The sequence below is a fragment of the Lactuca serriola genome, chromosome 1 (assembly GCF_051521515.1).
Source record: "Lactuca serriola cultivar US96UC23 chromosome 1, Lser_US96UC23_V15, whole genome shotgun sequence".
NCBI classification, from domain to species: domain Eukaryota; kingdom Viridiplantae; phylum Streptophyta; class Magnoliopsida; order Asterales; family Asteraceae; genus Lactuca; species Lactuca serriola.
Genome location: NC_136408.1, coordinates 175,488,895 through 175,514,144, shown reverse-complemented (window position 1 = coordinate 175,514,144; position 25,250 = coordinate 175,488,895). Strand labels below are relative to the sequence as shown.

The window sequence follows — 25,250 nt, the reverse complement described above, 5'->3', positions numbered from 1 at the left end:
GATTAGCTTCGCTTTAAAATCAGATATGTTTCGATTGGTGAGTTCATGTGCTACAGCGAAGGAAATCTCGGATAGGTTAAAGGAATTGTATTCTACTGATGAAGATTTGGAACATTCGATTCAAACCTTGCTACTTTCTGAATTTGGTGATTTCAAACAGAAGCTCGAAGAGAAACTTATTCAGGATTTTGATCGATTTAATCATCTTCTTAGTAAGATGATAAAGCATGGGATCGAAAGAAAGGTTATTGAGCTGAAGGTTACCTTCATGAATGGTCTTAGACCCGAATGGATGGCAGTTGTGTCTACAGTGAAGGCACACGAACAATTCAAATCCTACTCTCTAGCGAAGCTGGTAGGAATATTGAAGTCCCATGAAAGTGCAGTATCAAAGGAAACAAATGTGATTTCCAACTTAGGTTCATTAGCCTTGTTTCCAAAGGAAAAAGTGCTGCTGAAGAAGAACAAGAATTAGATCTTGCTGACTATGATCTAGCAGGTGAAGAGTATGCCCTGATGGTTTCCAATCCAAGAAAGTTAATCAAAAGAAAGTTCCCCGCCAACAAGAACCGAAACTGGCAGGGAAGTTACAATTCCGAAAAGGTGAAGGAGGAACCAAAGATCGATTCAAAGTTTGAAGAATCTAAGAAGGAGACGAAGATTGGTGGCGACTCAGGTTTTGATTGCCATTATTGTGGAGGCAAGAATCACTTTGCCAAAGACTGCATGCTGAAAAAGAAGTCTGAAAGAGTTGATGAAGACAATGAAGAAGCAAACCTCCTGAGACGATTGGAGGAGATCAAGAAAAAGAAAGCAGCAGCTAACAATAACACTATGAATTCTTTGATTGTGCAGGATACAGGTGATAGTGATAAATTTGGTGGAGTGCAGGTGTGGTCCACAGATTTAGAGGATGAAGAAGTTAGAAAGCCCACTCATGGCAAGGCTCTACTAGTGAAATAAGAAAAGGTTAAGGGTAGATGTTTGGTGGTGACGGATGGTGTATCACATATGCGAGGATACACAACAGATGGTGGACTAAATGATGAGAAGGAGCAAGAGGACAGATTTTTTGCTACGAAACCTGTCAGTGCACAGATCAACGAATGTGATGAGTTGATCAAGAAGATACAAAATATTCTGCTTTCTCTGAAAATTCCTATTACTAACTATGAAAAGGAACTAAATGGACTACAATATAAATTTTCTAGTTGAAGTAGTAGTCTTACCCAAACTCGTGTCACAAACTCTAACTTGACTGATCAAATTAGCAGGGTATCGTTGAAGAGTGAGGAGAGGAGGATCTGGATTGAGCAGAAGGAGCAGGAATTAATTAGGTCTAGGGATGAGTCAATCTATTTGCAACGAGACAATCTTAGCAAAAAGATTATATTATAATATCACCTAGTTACATCTCGATTGTGAAATAGGAAAGAAGATACATCACATGATTTTACCCGTTGAAGGAGGACGAAGTCGATGTCGAAGCTTACAACTGTGAAAATGTTGTATCCTCTGATGAAATATCTCCTGCCTACAAAATTGGTCTTGACAAAATAGAGTCCTACATAAAGTCAAAAGACCATAAGGACATGCTCAAAAATCTGTAGGATAAAAACGATAAATTGAAACTGAGAACCGAAACTATACAGAAATTTGACTCGTTGAATGCCAAATTAAGTTTAGAAAATAAAATTGATGTTGAAAATGCATCTGAAATTAAAGAAGATGATGAAATGAGTGAAATCTTTGTAGACGATGTGGTGGATTGTTTTGAATTTGTCAAGAGCGAACCCTAAACAAGCAAAAATCTCATTTCTGAAAACTCTGTTGAGTTCACTCGCTCATCGACAGATAAGACTAAAGTCCTCAAAGAAAAAGTTGTTGTATATCAAAGGTTGAAACCACTCCAAATCAAGTTTACACAGTTCAAGGAGTCACACCACAACAAATAGCAGAACTAATAACATTGGTAGAAGAAGATAATGCTAATGGGTGTGATGAGTTTTTCTGGTTAGCACCAATAGATAACACTGACGAAACAGAAGGTCTATCTCAGAAAACTTCAAGAAGAGTGAAGAGTAGGTATGTGGCAGAACCACTTAACGAATCTACATAATATGATCTGCCAAGTACAAGTGGTACCAAAACTTCTTCAGGTGAACCATTGATGGCATCTAGTGAGACATGTTCGTCAAAGAGCGAAAGTCATGCTCAAATACCTAACAAAAAAGCCAACATTCACAAAAATCCAAAACAAGTGGCAGAACGAAAGCACCAACGTAACCTGAGATACAAGAAGAATCTCTCAGAAAGAAAACAGTTTTGGCAATCCCAGAATCCTCATTACGTTAGGTATGAAAAGATAAATAAGTCACAAGGAGAACCAAGAGTCAACCAAAGACAGTCTCCTATCTGTGGCAATAACAACTGAAAGGATAGTTTCAGACATCAAGTAATCAACAACCGAAGGAGCAACTTCGGTTCCCGTGACAATAACAACCGAAAGGAAGGTTTCGGTCCACAATGTGTCAGTAACTGAAAAGAAGGTTTTGGTCCTCAACATGTAAGCAACCGAAAGGATGGGTTCGGTCCCAAATCCAATTGTCAGAAGAACCGAAGGGAAGACAGTTTTTATTCTCAACCAAGGAAGAGCAATAATAAACGATCTAATCTTGCTTCTAAACCTCATTCTTCTCATTCTTATTCTAATTCTCATTCTTCTAAAGATTCCAAAGGGAAAGGAAAGCCCTTTCCAGAAGACGATAGATGCCCAAAAGAGACCCAAAAGCATGCAGACGTCAAAACCTCAAGTCATACGTCTAAATCAAATGAGTCCAAATCAAATAAAATCAAAGTTTTTACCATAAAAAGAAAAGATGAAACAACACTAACAAAATAAACTTATTTAGGTTCCTAAATCTTCTTGATATTTTGCAGGTTATTCGTGACGAGGAGTTTGGCGAAGAATGGTACATTGATAGTGGTTGCTTGCGTCACATGACAGGTAGAAGGGAAGAACTGAGGGAGATTCGGTCTCTCAAGGATGGTGAAATGGTAAAATATGGCAATAATTCGTTTGGAACTATCAAAGACTATGGAATGATTACAAATGGTGACTTCTCGATTAGAAAGGTAGCATACGTTGAAGGGTTGCAGCATAATCTCATTAGTGTCTCACAGCTGGTGGTTGGCACCGGATTGAAGGTCTCCTTTGATGACGAAGGATCATAAATTGTCGAAAAGAAGTCAAATAGTGTTCTACTGAAGTCAAAGCAAAAAAGAGAAATGTACCCTCTAAATCTCAATCCAATTCGAGGGAAACCAGTTGTTTGCCTGCTAACGAAGGCACACTCAGACGAAAGCTGGTTATGGCATTGAAGGCTCTCTCATCTGAATTTCAAAGATATCAACAAGCTGGTGCTTGGAGATCATGTTCGAGGTTTTCCCATTCTCAAATTTGATAAGGAACATCTATGTGCAGTTTGTGAAATGGGAAATCAAAGTCGACAAAGTCATCCTTCTATTATCAACACAAAGGTGATAGAACCACTTGAGTTGTTACATATCTATCTATGTGGTCCTTCCTCTATCGAAAGCATTGGTAGAAACAAGTACATACTTGTTATCGTGGACGATTTCTCTTGCTTCACCTAGGTATTTTTCCTGAAGCAAAAATCAGAGGCAACTCCCAAGCTCAAACTCTTCATAAAGCAAGTAGAGGTTCAACTACGAAAAGTGGTTCGTAATGTGAGAAGCGACAATGGCTTGGAATTCAAGAATAAGGATTTCGAAGATTTCCTAGCTGAGAAGGGAACGACTCACAATTTTTCTGCTCCATATACTCCACAACATAATGGAATCGTCGAAAGGCGAAATCGTTCTCTGTGCGAAGCGGCCCGAACTCTACTGAACTTTGCTTCTTTACCTTTATATTTCTAGGCTGATGCTATTGCCGCTGCTTGTTACACGCGGAATAGATCATATCAGAACAAGCGCTTCTCAATCACTCCTTATGAGATCTTGAACAACCGCAAACCAAATGTGAAGTTCTTTCATGTGTTCGGTTCAAGATGCTTCATCTTCAACTCAAAGGAGAACTGAAACAAGTTTGATGCTAAGGCTGATGAAGGGATCTTTTTGGGCTACTCCTTTAACTCAAAGGCGTATAGAGTTCTGAATAAACGTTCAAAGAAGATTGAAGAAACATATTATGTCTCTTTCGATGACAATTATGTCAAGAAGCTGAGGGCAACCGAAGATGCAATACAAGAAATCTTTCCAAAGTATGGTCAAGTCACAGTGCCGATCTCAAATCTTTTCGAGCAATATATGCTACTTTTCGATGAACCAGAAAAGGCTATTGATTCTGAATCCAAGGCTAAAGATAACCAAGTCGACAATTTGAAGCATATTATTGACGATACTGCAAAGAAGATGGCAGATGAACAACTGAAGGCAACTGAAAATCCAGTCTCAAGAAAACCATCCAATAATAATCCTTATATCCAGGGGAGGGTTCGTCTCCTCCAAATAATCATGGTCCATCATTCCAAGGGGAGAATCCATCATCACCGTTATTAAGTTCAACCGACAGTTCAAACGAAGTGGAGTATTCTGATCTTGAAATTGAACTCATGTCATCATTCGAGGGGGAGAATATGAATGCTAATGATGATGATACACAATTAGAATTTGAAGAAGAAATCAATGCAGAACTGGATCCCTCGTGTGATCCAAATTACCCTCCTCTTATTAAATGGACCAAAGATCAACCTCAAAGTCAAATCATTGGAGAATCATCTGAAAAGGTCTTAACTCGATCACAGTTGAAAGCGAAGCAAGCTGCACTATTCTCTCAAGTAGAATTTTGCATGTTCAACTCATTCATCTCCAAAGTTGGACCAAAAACGATAGATACAGCTCTTGATCATTCCGATTGGGTTCAATCCATGCAAGACGAGTTGAACGAATTTGAACGAAACAAAGTATGGCGACTAATTCCAACCCCAAAGGATGCTTCGGTTGTCGGTCTCAAATGGGTATTCAGGAATAAGATGGACAAGGAAGGAAACGTCATTCGCAACAAGGCTCGGTTGGTTGTGAAAGGATACTGCCAAGAAGAAGGTATAGATTATGAAGAGACCTTCGCTCCAGTTGCAAGATTAGAGTATTTTCGAATCTTTCTTGCTTACGCTGCACACAAGAATTTTGAAGTCTATCAAATGGATGTGAAGTGTGCCTTTCTTAATGGAGAACTTGAAGAAACGGTGTACGTTGAACAACCACCAGGCTTCGTGAACGAGAAGCATCCAAATCACTGCTAGATTCTGGACAAAGCAGTATATGGCCTGAAGCAGGCTCCCAGGGCATGGAATGAAACCCTTACTCGATTCTTTAAAATGTCTAAATTTAAACAAGGTTCGGTTAACCCAACCTTCTTTCGTAAGAAAGAAGGTAACCACCTTATGATAGTCTAAATTTATGTTGATGACATCATCTTTGGCTCCACGAATCCTAGCCTAAGAGCTGAATTCAGGAAGTTGATGGAAACTAAATTTGAGATGAGCTCAATGGGTCCGATTAACTTTTTCCTTGGCTTGAATATCAGACAGGGACCCGAAGGCATTTTTATCATTCAGGAGGTGTACACAAAGACATTGATTGCCAAGTTGGCATGTTGGGAGACTTAAAGGTGAAACTTCCTATGGCATTTGGAACTAAGCTTACACCATCGTTGGAGAAACCAGTTGCTGACTTGACGCTCTATCATCATATGATTGGGTCACTGATGTATCTCACAGCCAGCAGGCCAGACATCATGTTCTCAGTCTACTATTATGCCCGATTCCAAGCTAACCCATGCAAACCTCACATGCTGGCAGTGAAGAACATCTTTCGCTATCTAAAGCGAACCTCCTCTCTCGGTCTATGGTATCCAGCCAACTCATGTTTTTTTGTCCAAGCATTCTCAGACGCTGAACTGGGGGGCTGTGGATTGGATCGTAAAACCACTACTGGAGGATGCCAATTTCTGGATGGCAAATTAGTAAGCTGGCAATCAAAGAAACAATCCTGTGTTTCTCTCTCCATAGCCGAAGCTGAATATATTGCTGCAACCTCATGCACATCTCAGGTCGTTTGGATACAAAGTCAGCTTAGAGACTATGGGCTGAACATGAAGAAAATCCCACTATATTGCGACTCAAAAACTACAATTAGGATTTTTCATAACCCAATGTAACACTCGAAGACAAAGCACATAGCACTGCGGTATCACTTCATTAAAGATCATGTGGAAGATGGTAACGTGGAAATTCATTTCGTCAGAACCACTGATCAATTAGCATACATCTTCACTAAGGCCTTACCCGAAGCAAGTTTCAATAAGATCCTACAAGGCCTAGGAATGATGGAAGCTGAATCAGTACCAAAATTGCCCTCGCTTCTTTAAAGGTTTGAATCGGTCTATTTCGGGTTCGGTTCACCCAGGAACCGAAATGAACCGAACGCTCGGTCTATTTCAGGTTCGGTCCTACTGAACTCAGTTCACTTTTTTTTTCACTAAAAGGAATTTTGGTTGTATTCTTTTGTACACTCTTTTACATGCTCATTTTTATGTTTTTTTTTTCTTTTCATTTTTTTCTCTTTTCATAAAATCCAAAAATAATTTTCTTTTTGTTTTATTTCCTTAGAAATTTTTCACAAAATACAAAAATATTTTTCATTTTATTTCATTTTTCTCATGTTTCTCTTTGTATAAAAGTTACTCTAAATGATGGAGCTGAATCAGGTATACATTCTTTTCTATAGATTAGTTAAGAGTCCCTAGATGCATGTTGCTGCATGTTGACCAAAGCCTCTAAAGATTTTGAGTGAAGCCTTACTAATGTGATCTATACATATCATATTTTCCCAATTAGGCTATTACATTCACCCTGATCGTGAGCTACCTTACTCTTCTCATATTGAGTTTAGAGTTTTCTGCTTGGTCCTTCTTTTATAGCAGAGGTACATTCGCTTCTTAGACCTCCTACATCATTTTTCTCCATCTCACTTCATATCATTCATGTAACCCTTGAGACTCTCAGCGCTTACCACTGAGGTTTATGGTTACACAAAAATCTGTGTTTATGATCTTAGTCTCGTGTCACTATGTACTAAGTGAAACCAACAATTCAATACCCATAATGCATTTACGGTGAACAATTATTGTGTTCTAGCTTTCACCAATGAAATCTCTTTTTATTTTGAGTGATCCTTTTGAAATTATCTATCACCAAGACTTTTCTTCCCCAAGGATCCAACTTTATTTTGTTTTGAGATTTCTAAATGTTCAATAGGCCACATTGGTCCCACAAGTACTTCATTCCCTTTCGGTCTTATACCAAGATCTGAAACTTGAATTGAAGAGAAAGCCACCCTTACAAGCCTAATATATAAAAGATGCCTTTCATTTCTTCTTAAAAAGCACTTGATCATTTTTAACGGGAAACTTTACAAACACTTTGAAGTCTCTCTTGACTTGAAAGGAAGAGATTCGTGTCCGGGATCAACTGTTTCATGTCTTAATCGACATCACAATATCCCACAAAGTTCGATTTATTTCTTTATCATTCACACTCTACGCACGAAAATCTTTTATTTTCCAAAAAAAATCTAGTTCTATTTTTTAATATGGCTTGGGTTTTAAAAGCATTGTGGTGGTTTTTAAATGAAATTGATAATGGTCCATGTTATTTATGTTGGTGACGTTTCGGAAAAAGTACAACGGATGAGTCAGCAGTTATCCATAGGTTTAATCGATTTGAAAAAGGTGATATCTATGGAAAGGAGCATAAAAGTGAAACATTTTTCTCTCTCCTGCGTCATAGAGGTTGTCAGTTGTCTAATCCCCATTGCATCAGGAACCATTTCGCAAAAGACAAAATTTAAGGCGGATTTTTCTCTCTCCTACTCTCACATATAAAAAGGGTTTCTCCAAATCAACTTTACTCTTTTATCACTCTCCAAATCTTCTAAAAGCAAACGACGATCTCTCTCACTATTCATCATCTTCTTCTCAAGCTTCATCCATGGCGGAATCCTCATCTGTTCAAGATACTTCTGTTCGTTCCACTCTTCTGACCATCAAGCCTCAACAAAACATCTTGGTTGACCTAACGTCGTTCACCTATGAACCCTACATGTTGCAGGTTGTGGAATGCCTCAAGTATTCTCCTCTTGTCAACGCTCTCACAAAGGTCGAAGTCGTCCCTATGTCCTATCTTTCTCATATCTACTCCACTGACCACTGTGATAAAGTTTCAGAATGAATCCACTTCGACATTCACAACGAGAAGACTTTGATTTCCAAAAATCGATTATGCTCACTGCTAGGTCTTGCCCATGAACCCACCATGGTAAACCCAGATTCCATCACTACTGGTCAACTATTCTCTATGTTCTACAACATAGGGTACACATAAACCCTAACCACCATCACGAAGTTCAAGAAATCTTGCCTTCCCCCACAATGGAACAGCCTCTTCACCCTCTTGTTCAAAGGTCTTTCAGAACGCAGTGCTGGATCAGATGGGGCGAGTAAATCATTCATGACCATCCGTTACGGGTTATACAATGGGGTACATCTCGATTATGGTTCAATCCTATGGCAACAGCTTGTTCAGAGCTTAACTTCCTCCTCTCGCCACTCTGAAGTCTCGTGTGGCAGTTTTTGGTCGATTGTCACGAAGTGGGTGATGGATCGTTTTCATGTCCCAATCATGGCGGACTCGCTTCTCTCCTCTATTGCAACTTTCCATACCACGAAGATCATTGTTACTGATCCATCCAAATTCTCATTCATTGGATCCATCCCGGCATCCATGTATGCTTGTGTGTCTGAGGTGAGCCTAGTAATTCAAGAATACAAGAAGCTTCCTTCTTCGGGTCCACGGGAACTCACTCCTGCGATGATTCGCTCCATAGAGGAAGCTGACAAGCCAGCAAAGAGGGGAAAGAAACAAGAAAGACAAAAGGAAGTGAGGGTTATCAAAGAAGCTAAGGGGCAAACTCCATGGAAGCGAAAGTGTGACAAGGCGGCTCCTTCCCAGCCGAAGCCGAAGAAAACCAAAAAGCCACCCCGAAGGCTTATCCTTGAATCTTCCAGTGATTCAGATTCTGAGTATCTTCCTACCGGTAACAAACAACCTACTTCTACCGCCTCTGAGAGCGAAAGATCTGATGAGGAAGTTTCGGTTCGTGGTGATACTCCTCCTAGGTCACCCACACCCGAGGTACCCATTTGCTCCCCAGTACCTTCTTCTCTACCTGCTTCTATTCTGATTTCATTACCATCAACATTCCCAGTTATCACATCCCAACCCACCTCTACCATTCCTATTCCCAATCTTCTCTTTTCTGAAGCCACAACAACTACCACAACTGGAGTTCAAACCAACGTATCTGATACGGGGGTTTGGTCTTCAATCCCTGAGACAACCAAACCTCTATCCCCCACACCTTCAACCGAAACCAACACTATCCTTGGTGGTGTAGACATGGAATTTGATTCTTTCTACTATATTCCCTACCGTGTTCAGAATGATGAAGATGATGATGCTCCTATTACCAAAAAGCACATCAAGGAGTTGAATGCCAAACTCGACACTATCATGGCTTCTTCTTCATCTCACAATCCCCTTTCTGAAGCTGCCATTCAGACCATGCTTGACTACTTTCTCAAGGCTCATGATGCTTCCATTTCTAAATCCACAACAACTATTACCACCTCAACCAATGTGTGCACCGATGCGACAGAAAAAGTCGATGAACTAATTCAAGATGCTAACATTTTTCTTGAGTCCTTACAGGGAGCAGCTGAGTTGAACGCTTCTAAAGTGAACAACTCAATTACTAAACTTGAAGAAGCGTTTGCTACTGAGAAGCAAAACTTTGCCTCTCTTCGCTAAGATATTAAAAAGGATAATGCTGCCCTTTTATCCTCTCTCAACGAACGTTTCTCCAAGCTTCAAGCTGGTCATGCCATGGAGAACTCACTCATGGATGAGCTTTCTCTCAAGACTACTCGGCTGAAAACCAAGAATCTCCAACTTTCTCAGGCGACCAACGAGGTCAATCAACTTCTCTCTGAAAGGGATGTTGTCAAAAGATGTGTCTCCGACGTACACACTATTCTATTGAACGTTCTGGAGGCTCATGACCATATTCTGACCATCTCAGTTTGACGCCATCTCGCTGACAAATTTTGTCCTGCCCTTGCGATGTTGAGTCGCATAGAAGGTGTTTCAGAGACTATGGTACCTCCGAAACAAGGGGGAGAAGAACTAACATCTTCTTCGCAACCTCCTTCTAAGTCTCAACCTCCTCCCACTTCCCAGCCAGAAAAACAGAAGACTCAGCATGCTTCGGGTTCGGGTGTTAGAGCTAAAGGCAAGGGTATTGTGGATGACAGTGATGAGGAAGAGGAGACAATCGATGATGCACTAAAGCGAAAGGCAAGGGAAATGGAAATCGATCTCAATGCCAAGATTGTAAAGGAGGCTGAAGAGAAAGAAAGGAGATTAAAGGAGGCTCATGATCTCCTAGAAAGCAAGAAAACCCTTTTTCCCTTCTGGACTTTGGAAAAGCTGATCAAAAAAGCCATTAATTCTCCTAGTACTCATTGGCTTGAGCCAATAGTGTCTTTGGATTGTGAAAACACAAAGGACTCTCAGTTCGATATGCCTATCACCCGAAAGGCATTTGTTTTCACTGCTTTCTTCCCATTATAGAAGTCCCTCATCCAGACCCGAAGGTTGATCGTGAGCTCATTGACTACTACTTGGAGTTCACTCAACCACAATATCTCACTTGGAGCGCTCAAAAAATTATCAATGTTCGGATCCTTAAGCCTCAAGCAGCAGGGAAATACATCAACGTCAAGCTCAAAGTTACCAAGGGTTCGGCCTTATTTGAGCATACCTTCTCCCTTGCTGATCTACCTAATCTCAATCCTCATGATTGGATTGTTCTGCACAACATTCTACTCTCCAACCCAGTTGAGTATGAACCAATAATTGATCATCTGAAAAGATTGCTTGTCTGCTACATTCTGGAGGTAGCTAAGATGGATCAAGAGATCGCTTCGGTTCTCAGTAAGAAGCCCAACATTTTGCTTGTTGGTTCTGTAAGTGATGTCAACAAGATGAAGATGGGAAAGATCGATCCGGTGTTAAACTCTGTGATGTTCACCAAACAGGATGGTAAGAAATGTCTGTTCGCTTTAACTGATAAACACCTCTTTACTACTTCGTGCTTGGAGTATGTTCTGGGGATTATTCACAGATGCAAGCAGAATAGTGAAAGCGATATGAATTACTTCACAGATATGATAAGATGGTATATCCACTTTCGCCATGTTCTTCTTATTGTGATTCCATGCTTATTCAAGGTGGTGAAGCGTCTTGCAGCTAATCAATCGAAGTGAAGGTCTCACCCCAAATGACACAAAGGGGGGAGATTGTTGGGATTGGACTATTGCATCTTGGGCTCATTCCTTTTAGCCCAGTTTTGTAACCGGTTTGGCATGTCCAACCGTGCGTGATGTTATTCTAGGGTTTTAGTATTTAAGGTGCATGCATGCATCCTTTGTAAAATACGCTTTTGATAATTCTCGATATAGTATTGTAAACCCTATCCCGTCTCAACAGTGGAAGTTCTTAATCGAGCTCTGCTGAGGCGTGACTACATTTGAATCATAAGCTTTATATTGATTCCATAGTGTGTTCATTGTCTTGTTTGATTTAATAGTTTATTTTTCTTTGATTTACCTGTGAAAGATCTAATTGATCAAGAGATTATATCTCATCACTTCCATGTGCCACTTTGGAATGAGTTCAGACAAGTTCCTTATATATATGGTGACTAAAAGAGGAATAGAAGAAAGTCTGGAGTAAATAAAGGCCATCATCAATTTAAGATCCCCATCCTCGACAAAGGATATTCATAGACTAACAGGAAGAGTGGCAGCACTTAACAGGTTTATCTAAACATCCTTAGAAAGGTGCAAGCCTTTCTACGACAGATTTGAGTGGACTAAAGAGAATGAAGATGCTTTTCAGGAACTCAAAATTTATCTTAGTTCTGCACCCTTGCTTGTGAAACCACTAGATGGGGAACCACTCCTCCTATACCTTTTAGTATCCTTTAATGTTGTAAGTAAGGTTCCAGCCAAGGATCTCAATGGGGGATCAATATCGCATATACTACATAAGTAAAAGTATCCTAGATCCTGAGACCATGTATTCCCATCTTGAAAAACTAATACTTGCATTAGTAACTGCTTCCATAAAAATAAGACATTATTTTGAAATACATGCTATATATGTGAGAACTAACTACCCCTTCAAAGAATGTGATACGAAAACCAAAGATGTCAGGTAGAATGGCAAAGCGCTCCGTGAAGCTAAGCACATATGGCATCAAGTATGAACCAATATCAACAATAAATTCACAAGCACTAGCAGACTTTGTGGCTGATTTCAGTGATGATCTACAACCTGAAGTAAAGTTAGAAAGCAAGGAACTCCACAAAAAAGAATGCATTAGAAGATGGAAACTCTTCACTAACGGATCCTTAAACTTTAGAGGAACATGCCTAGGGATCATACTAAACTTGCCACAAGGGGACATCATACCCCTAGAAATCATTTGTGAGTTTGATGCAACCAACAACAAAGCTGAATACGAAGCATTAATCATGGGCTTACAGCTGGCCAAGGATCTTCAAATCATGGATCTTCTGGTATTCATTGACTCCTTATTATTAAATAATCATTTTAATGAATCATATGCAGTAAAATTAGAAAGACTGGCACTATACCTCCAAATCATCAAAAAGTTGGCCTATGGATTCGAAGCTTTCAGCCTAAGCCAAGTTCCCAGAGAAGAAAATGTTGAGGCTGACGCGCTAGCCAACCTAGGAGCTTCCCTTAGGATCCCGCCGGAAATAAGGATTCCTATAAACTATACACTTGTCCTAACGATAGAAGATCCCTCCAATAAACCAGTTGATCCTAATCACCATGACCAAACAACAAACATGACAATAATCAAGGATCCTAACTCTCAACCACTTCCTCAGGATCCAAACTTCCAGGATCCTAATATTTAGGATCCTCCATAATAGTCCAAATTTTGCATCCAATACAATGTGGAATATCTCCAAAATGGCACAATTCCAAGAAAGGAAAAAAGTAAGAGAGCATTCAAGATGAGGGTCTTACGATTTGGGATGATCCAAGGAAAATTGTAGAAGAAATCCATAGTAGCTCCATACCTTAGATGAGTAGAAGATTACTAAGCTACAGAAATCCTAAAAGATATACACGAAAGAGATTATGGCAACCACATTAGGGACAGATCCTTATGCTCTAAAGCATTAAGGACTGGATACTACTGGCCAACAATGAAAAAAAGATGTTTTCTCGTATGCCCAAAAAGGTGATGCTTTCCAAAGAAATAGCAACATCCTACATCAATTAGCAGAACTGTTGCATCCTATCATCTCCCCTTGGCCATTCAGGAAATGGGGAATAGATATAGTTGGCAAGCTACCAAAGGCCCCCGGGGGAAAGGTGTTTATGCTAGTGATGACAGACTACTTCTTGAAATGGATAGAGGCTAAAGCCTTTGTTCAAGTACGATACAAGGAAGTGGTCACGTTTATCAAACGAAATATCCTGACCAAGTTTAGGATCGCTACTGAGATCACATGTGATAATGGATCCAAATTTATAAGCAAAAGGACTATAGACTTTTGCACAAATAGGGGGATTAAAAAGATAATGTCCACTCCTTTCCACCCTCAAGCTAATGGTCAAATTGAATCCAACAATAAGATCATAGTCAACAATCTAAGAAGAGGTTAGATGACAAGAAAGGAAGATGGATAGAAGTGATGGGTTAGGAGCATTCTAACACTTCCTAAGTGTACATGCAACCCTAATAACCTTGGATCTATGTTTGTCTAATTATCATGCAAAGTTGAATTCCAAGGTTATATTCCTATCTAGTATACATGGGGAACAATTTTTAACTTGAATGAAAGATAGAATAACTTACCTTGTTGTTGCTTATGATCCTTGAAACCTTGTGAGCCTAGCACCCCAAGTGCGATGCCTCAAATGCTTCACACAACACCAAATGCAAAGGAGTAAACTTTGAGAGAATGTTACACTTGCAAGAATTGGCCTAGCCCTCACTTGTTCATGTGTAACTGATTTTGGTGGAGAACATGTTCTTTATATAGTGTTGACACATCTAGGGTTACACCATGTAAACCCTAATGTGTGATGACTCTTCATTTCCAAGACCCATGGGTTTGTAACTCCCAAGGAGCATCCTATGGGTTTAACCCAACTTGATAATCCATGGAGCCTCTTAGCCCACTATACAAGTTATGAATGATTTACATAATCAACCCATATATTTAATTAGTTATCTTTTGATCACTTAATTAATTCTAAATTAATTCTTGATCAAACTAATTAAATAATACTATTAATATATTAGAACTTGTAATATATTAATAAACCACAAGTGTTATTTCTCTCATTCAGTCTATCCAATTGCATGGTGCCATGCAACCCAAATGGACCATGCCGGGTCGGGTCAAGTACATACCAGAAATAGTTATGGACTTAGACACCTTATCCAATAGACTCCCACTTGGATAAGTCTAATAACTATTACTGCAAATATGACTTCAGGAACCGATCAGCAACTGTAGCTCTTTCAAGGTCTCTTGGTACAGAGAAGATGATACGCCATTTAAGATAAGTGATCATATAATCCTCTATTCTAGATATCAGTCAGACAAATACATGGAACAATGTCTTACTTATTGTCCAGCAGTTTGTTTCCCGATTTCCGATTTGTTTGACAAAGAACTTAATTAAACACATCAACTTAGTTCTGACCGGGCCCGGTACATAGGTCAAAACAAAATCATTGAGGGGCCCATATATCAGCTTCTAATCCAAGAAGGAACAGATAAACTTCGACTCTTATGTTTGTTCTACTACTCATTAAATTATACACAAAAGCACGTTTTATAACATCGAGTTACCAATGCGTTTACGTACAATCAGTGCATAACCAACTCATAAGTAACAAATCATATCTCGAGGTTTGAAGACTTATATGATATTACCATCTCACGATCACTCGAGATAAATTCCACGAAGTGATTCCAGTGAGTGTGGGTTGAGTCCAATGCTCAGAACTTATGAGCACTCATGATTGTTGTAGCCATGTCCAACACCTTAGACCTCTGCAACCAATCATGACAGTCTTGATTCATACCTACTTCCGACATGTGACCGATTGTGGAGGTTCGAATAATATGATATACCAAACATAATTATTCTGGAAGTCAAAACATGCAAAAGAAATATAGTAAACGATCGACAAGAGATAGCAACACTTTACTCATAAATAAAACAAATTTTATTCATCATCCAATGTCAATTACACTTTACAAATTTCGAGGTTATCTAACTACTAAATCTAATACCATCCTTCAGACCTATGCTCCGAGCATGCTGGAGATGCTTAACCCGAGTCAGTCCCTTCGTGAGGAGATCTGCTGGATTCTCATCTTGTGACACCCTCTTCGCCATGAGGAGTCCTTCTTCTATTCGATGTCTAATGAAATGGTATTTTCTATCGATGTGTCTGGATCTTCCGTGATCCCTTGGTTCCTTGGCTAAGGCAACTGCACTTTCACTATCACAGAAAATTTCCATTGGCTCTTTAATAGCTGGTACAACTCCAGGGTCTCCAATGAAGTTCTTCAGCCATATCGCCTCCTTTGCTGCCTCGCTAGCTGCAATATACTCTGATTTGCAAGTTAAATAAGCCACTGTCTCTTGCTTGGAACTCTTCCAAGAAATTGCTCCTCCATTTAAGGTAAAGACCCAGCCTGACTGAGAGCAGAAATTATCCCTATCAGTCTGAAAGCTAGCATCACTATACCCTACAACTCTCAAGTCATTACTCCCACCGAGGGTAAGGACCCAGTCCTTAGTCCTTTGTAGGTACTTGAGGATATTCTTTACCGCAGACCAGTGTGCCTTGCCAGGGTTCCCCTTATACCTGCTAACCATGCTCAGGGCTAAAGCTACATCAGGTCGAGTACACATCATAGCATAAATGATTGATCCTACAGCCGAAGCATAAGGTATTCAACTCATTTATGCTATCTTAACCTCAGTACTAGGGCTTTGTGTCTTACTCAATATGGCGTTACTCTGGATGGGTAACTCTCCTTTCTTGGAGTCCTGCATGTCGAATCTCTTCAGCACCTTATCCAAGTAGGTACTCTGACTAAGTCCAATTAGTCTTTTACTCCGGTCTCTCAAGATCCTTATCCCTAAAATATAGGCAACTTCTCCAAGGTCCTTCATAGAGAAACACTTCCCAAGCCAGGAATTAACTTCCTGCAGAGTTGGGATGTCATTGCCTATGAGTAGTATGTCATCCACATACCATACCAAAAAGCTAACTATACTCCCACTAGCCTTGACATATACACAAGATTCATCTTCACTCCTAGAAAAGCCAAATTCCTTTACTTTCTCATCAAAGCAAAGATTCCATCTACGAGGTGCTTGCTTTAACCCATAAATGGATTTCTCATGCTTACACACTCTATTAGGGTACTCTGTGTTGACAAAACCCTCTGGCTGACTCATGTAAACATCCACAGCCAACTTTCCATTAAGGAAAGCGGTTTTGACATCCATTCACCATATTTCATAGTCATGAAATGAGGCTATGGCTAACAGAACCCTAATAGACTTAATCTTGGCCACTGGAGAAAAGGTCTCATCATAATCAACTCCCGGAGTTTGTGAGAAACCCTTTGCAACCAGTCGTGCCTTATAAGTGTGTACCTTACCATCCATGTCGGTCTTCTTCTTGAAGATCCATTTGCACCCTACAGTCTTACGACCTGGTACATTCTCAACCAAGTTCAAACTTTATTGTCATACATGTACTGTATCTCACTGTCCATTGCCTCTTTCCACTTGGCTGACTCAGGGCCTGCCATGGCTTCCGCGTAACTGTTAGGTTCATCACTGATAAGTGTACCACCTTCCGCAGTAATATGGAATCCATAGTAATGCTCAGGTGCATTCCTAACCCTTGTGGAACGCCTCAGAGGTACATACTTGTCAATTGGCTCAACAGGAGTTTCCTCCTCAGGTTAAGTGCTAGGGTTTGAAGTTCCTTCACCACTTGACTCTTGAATTTCTTCAAGGTCAACTTGCCTCCCACTGTTTCCTTGGCTTATGAACTCTCTCTCTCGAAAGACAGCCCTCCTAGCTACAAAGACCACATTTTCACTAGGTTTGTAGAAGAGGTAACCAAAGGATTGTTGTGGGTAGCCGATGAAAATACACCTCTCGCTTCGAGGTTCAAGCTGATCATGAGTCTCGTGTCTCACGAAAGCCGCGCAAGCCCAAATCTTGATGTAGTCTAGTTTGGGTACTTTACCAGTCCACATCTCATGAGGAGTTTTGGCAAGTTTCTTTGTAGGGACCAGATTAAGGATATGGGCGACAGTCTCTAAGGCATACCCCCAAAATGAGATTGGTAGCGAAGCTCGACTCATCATGGAACGAACCATATCCAACAAGGTTCGATTACGCCTCTCAGCGACACCATTCAACTGCAGTGTCCTGGGAGGTGTCAATTGTGAGACAATCCCACATTCCCTAAGATAGTCGAGGAACTCTGAACTAAGATACTCACCACCTCGATCGGATCGAAGCATCTTAATGTTCCTGCCCAATTTATTCTCGACTTCCTGTTTAAATTCCTTAAACCTTTCGAAAGTCTCTAACTTATGCTTGATTAAGTAGACATATCCATATCTACTGTAATCATCTGTAAAAGTCAAATAATAACGATTAGCATCCCTTGTGGCATGTTTGAAGGGCCCACACACATCCGTGTGTACAAGATCCAACAAACCTTCACCCCTCTCACAAGAACATATGAAAGGTGACTTTGTCATTTTTTCCAAGTAAGCATGATTCGCAACTATCATCTGACTTTAGGTCAAATGACTCCAAGACTCCATCCTTTTGGAGTTGGCCTATGTGTTTCTTGCTTATATGTCCAAGACGACAATGCCATAATGATGCTTTATCCAAGTTATTATCATTAACAAAATCAATACACAATACATTATTTCCTAAGTTATCAACCACAGTTATAGTTTCATACACACCATCACAAGGTATTTCTTTAAAATAAAGAACATTATTAAAGAAAGCATTAATCGAACCAACTTCATTATCAAATGAAAAGGTGAAACCTTGTTTATACAATGCATGAAAGGAAATAATATTTCTTGCCATTTCTAGTGAATAACAACATTTATTCAAATCTAAATTAAACCCACTACTTAGCGATAAAGTATAAACTCCAATCTTGGTGACAGGTAAAGCTTTCCTATTCCCCATGATTAAGTTTATTCTTCCATACTCCACATTCTCACTTCTTCTTAGTCCCTGCAAATCAGAACAGATATGAATACCACAACCGGTATCAAGGACTCAAGAGTTAGAATGGGGTGAGTTTTTAGATAAGATAGTGTAAATACCTACATGGTTGGGTTTAACTATCCCATCCTTCACATCTTGCTGGTATTTTGGGCAGTTTCGCTTCCAATGTGACTTTTCATGGCAATAGAAGCATTGAGCCTCTTTTGGGTCAGAAGAAGGAGTGATGAAACCTTTCTTGGTTCCACTTGATGAAGAGCCATCAAGGGTCCTAGCCTTGGTACCCTTCGAAGAGCTCTTCCTATTCTTCCCTCGACCTTTCCTGATTGCCAAAACTGGGGCAGAGTTTGGAGTAGGAGTGTTTACAACCGACTTACCCTTAAGACCTGTTTCTGCGGTCTTGAGGAGCGCCTGAAGTTTGCTGAGTGTGACCTCTTCTTTATTCATGTGATATGTCATGCGGAATTGATCATAACATGATGGTAAGGAGTGCAAAATGATATCTATTGCAAGCTCCTCAGGGAGGTTCACATTAAGCTTCAGCAACCGATCCACATGCCTTTGCATTTTCTGCATCTGGCTTGTGACAGATTCTCCGTCCTTCATCATGGTTGTTATGATGGAGCAGATGATTTCATACCTCTCTTGTATTGCACATTGATGGTATCTTTCCATCAGATCTTGGTGCATTTTAAAAGGTTAGAAGTCCTCATAGGCGTTTTGGAGTTCCGCTGTCATGGTGGCCAACATGATGAATGCCACTTTTGTAGCATCCCTTTCATGTGCCCAGAAGTCAGCGATCTCCTGGGGAGTTGTAGTGGTCTCATCAATCTCCTTAAGCTCCTTGTCAAGGACATATTCTTGGTCCTCGTAGCGGGTAATCTTCCTGATGCGTCTGAGCCATTCATTGAAGTTGGATCCATCAAAGGTGACTTTCCCACACAAGTTCATAAGGGTTAAGGAGCCATTAGGATTAGAGATAGAAGCAGCGTTGTTTGAAGACATCTGAAATAAGAGGACAAGATTAGTTTAGATATTAAGGGAGTCCTTAATAAAACTCCCAAATGTAATATTAAGGTTAGGATACAATCACAATATATTATAACTTAGAAGAGGTATGTCGTAATCCAAGCTATAACATATTTGAAAGGTAGGTGAATGACAATTCACCAATTTCCACCATGAAAAACGAAATATAAATATTAGGTTTTTTAATTCGTTCTTAGAAATTCCTAGATTCTTTTGAAATTCAATGAACTTTTCAAAGGCATGTTTCAATCTCGAGTGTGCCCTCCAAGTTTTGTGACTGGGATACCGAGGATCACCAAACGAGGTGTGAAGTAACCATGCAAATCACTTGGTACCCTTAAAGTTTATCACTCAATCGATGTACCGGTAAACCACACACGCTCCACCGATACTATGATAAACCTTAAGTTACCCTTTACCTACCTTGTTAAGTCCAAGTTAGTGTGCCGGTTAACCACACACGCTCTACCAACGACTTAAACAAAGTGTAAAGTGTAATTTCATGGATTAGCACCTTATTCACATTTTTCCTAAAGTAACTAAGATTGGGAATTTAATAAAACATTTAGTTACTTTATAATATTCATCATACTTTTAATGAGAATTTATAAGTCCTTGTCTTACCCATTCGGCTAACGACCCTCCACCGATCAAGGAAGCGGTGGGTGAGAGTGGACACCTATTAAGTTGCCATTTTACAGGCAACAACCTTATACCCCCCTTATAGACCGGCTTCGTGAATGAGGCGTACTAGCGGTAAGACGACTTGATCTTATATATATATATATATATATATATATATATATATATATATATATATATATATATATTAATAACTTATAATATTATAAAGTATAAGGGTTGAATTTTAACTTTTAAAATTCTAAGGGTTGGAACTAAAGTTTTAATCAAGACTTTACTTGTTCCAAAACTTGAGGGCAAGTTTTGTAAACTTTCAAAACTTTTCATTTCTTATAACTTATGAGTTAATTGAGTAATAAAATGAAGACTCTTCATTTTTATAACTCTTGTGTTCTTTTAATGGCTTTAATAAAAGTGTGACTTTTGGTTTTCCAGAACTTGAGGACAAGTTATGGACTCCATTAAAACACATTATGATCATGAATTAAATTACCATGAAGGTTACAAGTAATTCCTGTGATCATCTAATCTTCATAAGTTCAAGAACATGAATATGAACACTTTCAAGAATCAAAAATTACACTTAAAAACTTGTAATTTTGATAATTTCCAATGTAAATGTAACAGCCCGGATTCCCAGGTATTATTCATTTTTATATTTTTGGTAAATTGTGAGGAGACTCGGCGAGTTGGAGCCTAGACTCGCCGAGTATGATCGCGGATTTGGACGCGGGTTCGCGTCCGGACTCGGCGAGTCCAAGAGTGGACTCGGCGAGTCCATGCTGTTTAATGAAACCCTAATTTCCCAGTCTTGAGCCCTATTTAAAGGACCTTAAACCCCTTCATTGCGGCTACCTTCGACCTTGAGAGCACCAGAGCAGCTGAGAGTCCTTGTGAGTGAGATAAGATGCCATTGTTCACCATTTGTTGTGTGTATTTGCAAGAAAGGAAGAGGAAGGCCAAGCTAGGAGAGTTGGGGAGCTTGGATCTACTTCCATTTCGGCAAAAGAAGCTATTTGAGGTAACATTCAGAGCTTATCCTCGTGATTTTCTTGATATGGTCAAATCTAGGGTTTCTTCATGCCTTGTTTGCCTTGTATTTGGAGTGTGAGAGGTCCCATGGGGAAGTGGTACCTAGATCTGGACCTTAGTAGGTCCAGAGAGTCCCAAATGCTCTGCTTTATGCCTTTCCTTTTGAGTTTGGGGCTTAGGTTGCCATTTTAGATGTCATTTCACCAAAAGAAGCCTTGTAGGCGTTGCATGGTAGCCAAGATTGTGACTTTACATGATGAATGTGCTTGGTAGGGCTAGATCTATGAGTTGTTGAAGCAGATCTAACCTCAGGAGCGAGATTGAGTTGATGCATGGCATGGACTCGCCGAGTCCGAAGAACAGACTCGGCGAGTAGCATGAAGATTGTCCTTAACCACTCAGCGAGTGGTCTTGCCGAGTTAAGGGTTGACTCAGTGAGTCAGGGAGAGTAGGAGAGGGTTGACAGATGGACTGAGTTGAGCTGGAACTCGCCGAGTTGTTCTTGAGACTCAGCAAGTTGAGTCGTGGTGGCCCCGCGATTCATGCCAGGTGGAACTCGTCGAGTCAGGTAAGTACTCAACGTGTCAAAAGAGGATCCTAGGGAGTCAGTAAAAACGTATAAACTCGCCGAGTCGCTTTAGTGCACTAGCCGAGTCTGGTCAAAGTTGACCGTTGACCGTTGACCAAAGTTGACCAGTGTTGACTTGATAGGGGTAGTCAACCTTAGTTGAGAAAGTGTTAATTAGAGATATATTGTGTTAGAGGAGGATTATAGCTCGGAGGATCGAGCGCGAGTGATTTACGGGATTTGCGAGTTATCGAAATACGCGAGGTGAGTCTTCTCATTATACTTTACCTTGAGTAGGTAATCAGAGTTATGTGATAGAGTATTTGTATGTTGTATGTATGTTATGTGTTGTACTGCATTATTTCTATGTGATTTATGTTGTGCATGTGTATAGAGTTGGAACCGGAAGGTTCCTAGAGTTAGAACCAGTGGGTTCACAGAGTAGGGTCTCCGGACCCACAGAGTTATAGCCTCGAGTGGCTAATATGTGTTATGTGTGGTATTTTGGGGAACTCACTAAGCTTTGTGCTTACAGTGTTAGTGTTGTTTGTTTCAGGTATTAGTGATGACCGTGGGAAGGTGCCGGCTTGATCTGTACACACGCATGGGATTTTTATGATATGTGATCTTGGGATTTTTGTATGATATGGATTGGAGTTTTAAAACATTGATGTTTTTATGAAAATCAAATGAAAATGTTTTTATAATATGCGAAAAATTATTTTGAAATTCACGGTGTTACAAGTTGGTATCAGAGCCTTGGTTTGAGTGGTTCGAGTACACCTTCGGGCGTATTTGAACTCAAACTGAGGATTTGAGAAGTATTTTAAAAAAAAAAAGTAAAAGATTTTTTTTGAAAAACGCAGAGCAGAGTTGTGTGTACGATCAGTCCGCGCCCGAACGGTGATTTCCCAAAATACCCTCATGTTATGTGATATTAATATGGATATGATGTATTCTCATGCTAGAGTAGGCTAGGTACTCCTATTAGGACTAGAGTGGCCTGATTTGTGATGCCTTAGCCTAGGTAGCAGCGAGGGGCCTATGAGAGATTTGTTAGAGAGTGGATTGTGCATGATAGAGTTCTTGGAATTTGGGATCCGAAGAGGAGGACTTGGGGTGTATTCTGATACGGCGCGGACAGTAGTATTGGGCCCGTACTACTGAAAGCACCGGAGCGGTGTACAGCCCAAGTAAGAATCTTTGGAATACCAAGGATCAAGGAAGGTTGAGTTGTCGAGTGTGAGTATGCTCGAATGGATTCTAATTTATCGTACGTTGTATTTCAGAGGTAGATCATGGTGAGGACACGTCTGATGCCTGAGAGCAGTGAGACCAGTGATGAGGAGATCTGTCGGATCATCCATGAGGAGGTGGCTGCGGCCATCAGGGCAGAGATACCAGAGATGTTCGGGTCTATTAAGACCATGCTGATTGAGACCTTTGACGAGCGTTATGTCGCTCTTTCTGAGGCTGCTGTTGCGGCGGCCACCGCAGCTATTGCTGCCGCGAGGCCGCATGGTGGTGATGCGTTGCTGTTCCGAGAGTTCAGCAACACAAAACCACCAGAGTTTGATGGGACCCAGGACCCGGTGGCGGCTATGAGATGGATTTCTGACATGGAGGGGTGTTTCTTTGTTGGATAAGGTGTCTAAGACCATAACTATTTCTGGTTAGTACTTGACCCGACCCGGCATGGTCCATTTGGGTTGCATGGCATCATGCAATTGGATAGACTAAAAGAGAGGAATAACACTTGGAGATTATTAATATATTATAAGTTCAAATATATTAATAATATTATTTGATTAGTTTGATCAAAGAATTAATTTGGAATTAATTAAGTGATCAAAAGATAACTAATTAAATATATGGGTTGATCATGTAAATCATTCATATCTTGTATAGTGGGCTAAGAGGCTCCATGGATTATCAAGTTGGGTTCTACCCATAGGATGCTCCATGGGAGTTACAAACCCATGGGTCATGGAAATGAAAAGTCATGACACATTAGGGTTTACATGGTGTAACCCTAGATGTGTCAACACTATATAAGGATCCCATTCTCCACCAAAATCGGCTACAGATAAGAAACTAGAAGGCTAGGCTGATTTCAAGAAGTGTGTATTCTCTCAAAAGTCTTTCCAAGAGCATTTGGTGTTGTGTGAAGCATTTTAGGCATCACACTTGGGGTGCTATGCTCACAAGGTTTCAAGGAACATAAGCAACAACAAGGTAAGTTATTCTATCTCTCATTCAAGTTAGAAATTGTTCCCCATGTATGCTAGATAGGAATATAACCTTGGAATTCAACTTTGCATGATAATTAGACAAACATAGATCCAAGGTTATTAGGGTTGCATGTACACTTAGGAAGTGTTAGAATGCTCAAAACCCATCATTCTTCACTTGCTCAACTCCTGAGCATTTGAAGGTTTGGTTCGCGCTGAACCAGCTTCGCTTGGGAGCGAAGGACTGGTGGAAGTTTGTGATGGCACACTTTACGCCTACTGAGCTTGCGGCAGTGACCTGGGAGAGGTTCACTGCCATGTTCCGAGATGAGTACGTTCCCCAGGTGGAGAGGGAGCGTTTGTCCTAGGAGTTTCTGACCCATAAGCAGGGTATTGAGTCTGTTACGGCGATTACCAGGATGTTCCATGAGAGTGCGATGTTCTGCCCTGAGCACGTGTCCTCCGAGCAGGCACGTATGAGCCAATATCTGAGTATTTTGAGGAGAGAAATTTGGGAGTTCGCGGCGAACTCCTCGTACCGGACATTTGCCGAGCTTCAGGCAAATGCCCGGAAGAGGGAGATTGAGATAGAGACTCAGGCTAGGGAGGAGGCGGAGTCTCAGGGGAGGGATTGGCGACCGGCACAGTCTCAGCCGGCAGCCAAGCGGGCCAAGCCCGCTGATCCCAAACTAGGGAGCCAGAAGGGCCGCACTTATGGGAAGTGTGGCAAGGGTCATGATGGAGTATGTAGAGCGGGATCTTGCTACAAGTGTGGCAAGGATGGGCACATGGCCAAGGACTGCCCCAAGGTTTTTGCGGTGTGTTTTCACTGCAATCAGACCGGACACCGGAAGGCAAAGTGTCCGCAGTTGCGAGGATCATCTCAGGGAGCACCTCAGGGATCTTCCCCTGCCGTCATCAGAGCTACCGAGAGTCGGCCAGTGAAGGTCGAGGCGCCGAGGGCACGAGGAGAGCTTTTTAGCTGACCGCGGAGGAGATCCGCGCAACACCCGATGTCGTGGCTGGTATGTATTCTTTCGTGTATTTATTTTGGTGTTGAAATATTATGCTTATATTATGTTATGCGTAGGTACTTTTCTTGTGAATTTTGTACCTGCCTTGGTGTTATTTGACTCGGGTGCGATTCGGTCTATTGTATCTTTGGCTTTTAGTCAGCATATCAGTGTTAGT

At 40.6% G+C, this 25,250-nt stretch overlaps 1 protein-coding gene across 1 annotated transcript; it reads left to right on the top strand.

Annotated features, from left to right (window-relative positions):
• The first annotated feature begins 12,427 nt into the window (after positions 1 to 12,427).
• On the top strand, positions 12,428 to 13,156 carry LOC145064163 (uncharacterized). The gene has a single exon (XM_079011669.1). It carries the CDS (start codon positions 12,428 to 12,430, stop codon positions 13,154 to 13,156), a length of 729 nt encoding a protein of 242 aa, XP_078867795.1.
• The last annotated feature ends 12,094 nt before the right edge of the window (positions 13,157 to 25,250 follow it).

Excerpts from the sequence above, each read along its gene's own strand:
- LOC145064163 (XM_079011669.1), top strand. The coding sequence starts at position 12,428 with ATGGCAAAGCGCTCCGTGAAGCTAAGCACATATGGCATCAAGTATGAA.